At 43.9% G+C, this 6,305-nt stretch overlaps 1 protein-coding gene across 1 annotated transcript in view; it reads right to left on the bottom strand.

The window, feature by feature from the left end:
- Window positions 1-3,040: 3,040 nt before the first annotated feature.
- The window catches only part of LAMP3 (lysosomal associated membrane protein 3), a 27,476-nt gene continuing 24,211 nt past the window's right edge, over window positions 3,041-6,305 (bottom strand). Inside the window, exon 6 of the mRNA XM_006767401.2 lies at window positions 3,041-5,947. Coding sequence (XP_006767464.2) covers window positions 5,814-5,947 — 134 coding nt within the window. The 3' untranslated portion in view covers window positions 3,041-5,813. The remainder of the gene's footprint in view (window positions 5,948-6,305) is intronic.

Genomic DNA, 6,305 nt, shown 5'->3' with positions numbered 1-6,305 from the left:
CCGCCCGGCTCCTGCTGGCGACCTTGGCGTGGGAGGCCGCCGAGGGTGAGAGGCGGGTCCAGTTAGAGCTGCGCGTCTCACCAGGTGGCAGGGAGGGCGTCCTTGGCTGCAGCCAACAAGGGCAACCAGCCCGGAGTCCGGGCGTATACGCTTTGCAGCAGGTTATGATCATTACAATCGTTTTATTAACTCAAAAGCATGGCATCACAGCTGTCAACCTACTTTTGCCCACCCCGGGGTGTGTGTGTGTGTCTTAAATAATTACGTTTTGGAGCAATTTGTTATGCAGCAAAAGATAAGAACTGATACACAGAATGTGTACTTTCACAGTGAACCTCCATCACTCAACATAATGTCTTTAAATTTCATTCATGTTTTATGTAGTTTTTTTTACATGAAAATAGCACAATTTGTTTACCCAGGATCCTAAGGATAGACTTTGGATTGTTTCCAGTTTGGGGTGAATACGAATGAAGCTGTTATAGGTATTTTTTCCCTCACCTCTTTCTGTGAACATATGCACTCATTTTTCATGCATATACACCTACTTGTCAAATTAATAGCTCCGCAAACTATGTCTTGTGGTCCTGCCACTGTTTTTTGTAAATGATGTCTAGTGGAATACAGCCATGCCCATTTGTTTATGTATTGTCTATGGCTGCTTTCATGTTACAGTAGCCGAGTCCTGTGGTTGCAGAGAACCTGGCTCACAAAACCTCAACTATTTACTATCTTGCTCTTACAGAGTTTGCCAACCCCTGGATTGTTACGTGTTTAAGTTTATAAGAAACTGCCAAAAAGTTTTCCTAAAATGGTTGTATCATTTTATTCTTCTACCAGCAATGAATGGCAATTCCTCATCAGCACTTGGTATTGCCAATCTTTTTCATTTTAGCCATTTTGGAGGTTGTGGAGTGGTATCCCATTGTGGTTTTAATTTGCAATGGCTAGACTGGCCTTGGTAAGTGGCATTCCCTGCTGTTGAGTCCATATAGAGCCTCTGCCCCTGCCACCATGCCCACCCCATTCACGTGCCCATTTTGCAAATCCTGATGTGTCTGTGACAAAGACTGGCTAACTTCACCGCTGAGTCATCTTGTTGACTTGGTCGCTCAGTGACCCTTTCATGGTGGATGCTTTCTGGTAGACATTAACATGTGAAGCAAAACTGTTCACACGCTATGCCTACTCTGATGAGTCCATCCACATGCCTCTATCCCAAAGCTCCTTGTCTCTGATCGTCCAGTCCTGTTCTTCCCAGGCCCCTAACCAGATGGCCAGACCATGGCACTGTCCAGGACACCGGGCATATTCTCACCCTGGGCCACCTTCCCTTCCACACAGATTTGGATGGCCAGTGCCCTGCTTTGCTGTTGAGCCCACTGTGAAGATTCCCCTCCCTGTCTTTCGGGTTCACTTCTGAAGGTGGCTGTAATGCAGCCACTGTCTGGATTTGCTTTGCACCCACACACCAAGCCAACTGATCTGTAAACCAGTTTGGGCTTTCCTCTTTTTTCAAAAGGTGGCATGCGTCCCCTCCCCCCACAGGGGCACTGGTGCTACACTGGTGGGTGACGAGGGCCTGGGCTACCTGCTCACGAAGCCTACTCATGCCCTCTAGACCTGCTCGGGCTAGAACTTGGATGTACCATTTCCAGATTATAATTGGCTACGGCTGAGACCCGTCTGACTTTATTACCGAGTGGATTAGACATAACCCAGCCCAAATGGGGCCAATTCTGGATATATAGTCACAAGGTCAAGTGTTCCAGGACCCAGTGACATGCCAACAGCTGTTTCTCTGCTGCAAATGGCATAGGCTTGATCTTGCTCCAGAATGCTCAGGGTCTGTGCAATGATTCTCCCACTGGTTTGTGTCAAAAATTCCATACTGTACCTTTCCCCACCACTGCCACCTCTAACACCATAAGGTCTGCCTGACGGATGACTTAAGGAGCAGGGCTGATTGCAATACCTGATGGCAGGCCTGGAGTTGCTTTGCCACCCTTCTCTGCTCTGGCCCCTCTCAGAACTGGTAGCTTTCTATTGTTATGGGTTCACTCAGCGAGATAGACCACCAACTCAGAATTTAAATTTAAGAGCCTTTATTAAGCTGGCCAGCTGACTACAGTCACAGCACCCCGCCAAAGCAAAGGCTGAACTGCAGCCCAAACTACAGGAATTACAGTATTTTTATTTGCAAAAACCACAAAGTTACAAAACCTTAGTTCCCGACACAGTATAGTATCAGTACCTTCCTATCTATGTGTTTTAGGAACAGAGAGTGCAGCATATTGAGAAGGGGCCATGAGACCATATCTCAAGGCCTGGCCTGATGTCAGTACCTTGCTATCTATGTGTTTTAGGAACAGACAGCACAGCGCGCCCTGTCTGTCTGCAGTGCCAGATATGTAGCCCAGTACACTATGTGGCCTAGTAAACGGGCCAGAGGGATTCTCCTAGCTGTGGAATGCTGCCTCCAGAACCTGGAGAGGCCTGCCTGCCTTTGTGTGGGGAGCCACTACAGTGTTTGGACAGGTTCAAGCCTTGGACTGAGAAGAGGGCACAGGCCTCTCATTGCCACGTGCAAGTCCCAGCTTGGAGGGCAGGGCCCTCCCAGCACAATTATAGCCAACAGCTATAGTTGTAAGCTTGAACCTATGTTTGGAACACGTGACCCCACGTGTCTGAGTGATGTAGGCTTGATAGAATTCAGGTGCATGTAGTTGAGTAGGATCGAAGCCCACGAGAATGTTGTAAACATCTTGATCACACCCTTACTTTGCCTCGTGGCATCTGCTATAAAATAAAGACACGGCTTGTGGGCACTGGTGCTGTCTCTCCATCAGAGGAGCAGCGTACCACCAAGACCCAGCTTTCATTCTCTTGTCTGTCTTTTTTCAGCTGCCCACACTCAGGTTCACCCTTGGCCATGCTGGCGCTGCACAGCTTTGTGCTGCCTTCTTTGTGGAAAGGATGCAAGATGCAAAACATGTGTCTTTCTTTTGAAGTAGACATTCTGGCATGCCCCTGAAACCCTGGGTCACTAAAAACTTCACGGAAGTAGTCAGTGCCTGAATCTTGATAGGGTTTGTGTCCTACCTCCTGGAACATGTGTCTCCAGCATACTGACGGCTTTGTGCTTATCTTATCTAATAAGCATGACGTGATCAATGTAGTGGTTCAGTCTGATGTCCCATGGGATGTCTGTACGGACCAGGTCTCTTTGGATTATACCATGATGGAAGACAGGAAAGTGAATAAATCCTGAGGAACAGCTATAAGTGAGTGTTGTAGAGCAATGGGACAATGATCAGCCCCATGGAAAGTCAAGTCAGCCCGAACCGTGGCTGGTCAATGGACTGTCAGCACCAGGGATTGAGAGGGTGCTCTCCTAGGCAGGTGCTACACCGGGGGCAGAGTTGGAAGCAGGCTAGAGAGCAACCTGCTCTTATCACCCTTTGTATAGACTCTTATTAAGTCATTGTTCTTCGTGTGCATACTAGAATTTATTTACCTGAGTTTCCCAAAAATGTAAGCCACTAATTCCACAGTATGTACCTGGACAATTGCCCTGGGATAGTCAGCATCCGAGATGGCGCTCCTCCATTTCCGCCTCTCCTGGCATTCACACCCTGTGTAGTCCCCTCCCACACTGTACCAGGGGTGCTCTGTGTGACCAATAGAGTACAACAGAGTGTTGGTATGTCACTCCTGTGATTAGGTTGTCAGTCTCCTTTTTGGATCATTCACTCTGGGGAAAGCCATGTTGTGAGCTGTCATGTTGTGAGCCTCCCTATAGATATGCCACATGGTGTAAACTTGGAAGCAAATCCTTTGGCCCCAATTGAACCTTCAGATGATTGCAGCTCTGGCCACTCAGTGAGAGATCATAAGCCAGAACCTCCCAGTTAAGCTGCTTCTAGATTTCTGACCCTCAGAAACTCTGTGAGATAATAAATGTTTGTTGTCTTAAACTGCTAAGTTTGGGGGTAATGTGTCACACAGCTATAGATAACTAATACAGGACATCTTATATATCTCAGCCCCTACCAGGGTGTCTGGCATTTAGTAAGTCCTTAATCAATGTTGATTGAATAAATGAATGAATGAATGAATTATGAGAGCCTTTAAGTAAAACAGTAATCCAATCAGGTAGTCTGGATTGAATTGAGAGATTTAATTTGTAACTTTAACGTGGTGTATCTTCTCAGAAATTAAGTTTATCTCAAATGGGTCTTCCTACCTGGTAATAATGTGGCAATGAAGAATAGAACAAAATAAATTATTTATAGAAAGATGTCTTAACCTATTAACTCAAGTTACAGCCTCCATATTCAAGGCCAACCACTAAGATTGTAAACGAAAATATTTATACAACAAAGACTGAAAAACTGAATTAGAAGAAATAAGTGATTCTCCAAAATATGTTTTTATTAAAAAACAACATTTAATACAATTCTATATTCTATTAAGACTAAAATCAGGACCTTGCCAATACTCTTGACAAGTCTTGGGTGACTTGAATCATTCTTTTACTAAAGAATGCTAGAGGCATGTTATCTTTATGTTAATGTCCTGACTTAGTTCCTTTCTTTAGCAATAAAAACAAGCATGAAAATTATTATTATTATTATTTTTTGGGGTGGGGCAGGCTACTCTACAGAATAAAGTGAACTAGAATAGATAATGTGGCTATGAAAGTGCAGAAGTAGCAAGTTACCACTAGAGGGGGATCTACATTCAAGAAAGAAAAGTTGGTTAGCCGTTAGAAAATTGCCGTTTTCAAAGAAATAAAAAAAATACCTTGACTTTACTCTATTTCTTTATTTGTAGAGCCACAGCTAAACAATCCCATTAAAACAAGAAGCTGACTGATGTGACAGAGCCCCCCCAGGCAGCACTGAGTATAATTTGTTCCTGTAGGCAACTTGGTGTAGTGAAAACACCGGAGACCTTGTTACTAATGGGAAGTCTAATCCTGGCTCTGCCACCTGTCAGCTGGGTGGCATTTAAGTATTTAATTTTGTTCAATCTGAGTTTACTGTTCTAGGAACCATGAGAATTAAGCGATGTAAATTACATAAATTAAATTATGTGTACCTAGTGTCTGGCACATATATGCTCAATAATCAAGGGTCATTATTACTATTTCTTGCTTGTTATTTTATTTTGTTGTTCATAGCTATCTAATTCTTAGTCTTTAGTGATTGTGGAACAGAAGTCGTCCAGATAAAAAGTAAAGCTGATTTGTTCCTCTGCTGGTGTCAGATAAACAACCTAGGCTACCTGTAAAATGTTCTTTTTGATAGGCCTTTTAAAGTGGAAAGGATTTAGTAGATTGCCAAGCATGTTTGTCATATAAAACATAAGCAGTAAAATATTGTGGTTCCATTTTTATAGACAAAAAGAGGCATTTTTTTTTAAATGGAAAAAATCAAGGCTAGAATAAAATCCCTAATGTGAACACAGGTAGCATTCATTACACTTGATGCTTTGGTAAATTGGAGGCATATACCACTTTACTTAAGTCATGTTAATTTAATATATCTCAAATGTTGACCTTGAATGGTTAAAATGTTTGGAAGGAAACTAGGGAATACTCTTAAACAGTTCACTAGCTCTTACATAAAATGAAAAAAAAAATCTTAGAAATTGATGTGCTGCTTGAAGTTAAATCAGAAATGACTTAGTTTTTGTGAGAGGTGGTTGACATTGCTGGAAGGACCCACACTCTAAGGGAAGCCCCCAATACCCTGGAAACGACGAAAGAATTCTCTAAGCTCCATTCTTTTCTTTCCCCTGGGCACCCATTAGATTCTCTGGTATCCAGATGATTCACGCCTTAGGCGGATTCCATAGACAATCAAACCCACAGCGCAGAGACCCAGCACGATGGCCCCAATCACGGGAAGGACAATTGTGTAGTCAGAGGAACACTCGTCCACTAAGAGAAAAAACAAATACAATAGAGCGGGTGAGGTTTGATTAGGGCAGACTGGAAAGCAGGCGAGAGTAGGAAGTCTAAGCTTTGGAGTCAAACCTGGGCTTGGCTCTTTTTTAATTCCACCACTAACTGTGTGAACTTGGGTAAGTTATTTAACCTTGCAGTTTTCTCTTTTCATAAAGTAAGCAAAAATATATAAGACTAGTAGCCATACGCATGAATCAGTGTGCTAGTAGTCCTCTACAGGGCCTGGCAGCTCCGTGCCCGCTGCCCAGAGGCCCTCCGCGGCCAGGGTGGAATGCTTGCCTTGTCACCGCAGCAATGAAGCAAGCATTCCTCCTGGCCGCTCATGCTGCCT

Source organism: Myotis davidii, unplaced genomic scaffold (assembly GCF_000327345.1).
Source record: "Myotis davidii unplaced genomic scaffold, ASM32734v1 scaffold102, whole genome shotgun sequence".
NCBI classification, from domain to species: Eukaryota; Metazoa; Chordata; class Mammalia; order Chiroptera; family Vespertilionidae; genus Myotis; species Myotis davidii.
This window is presented reverse-complemented; position numbering and strand designations above follow the sequence as displayed.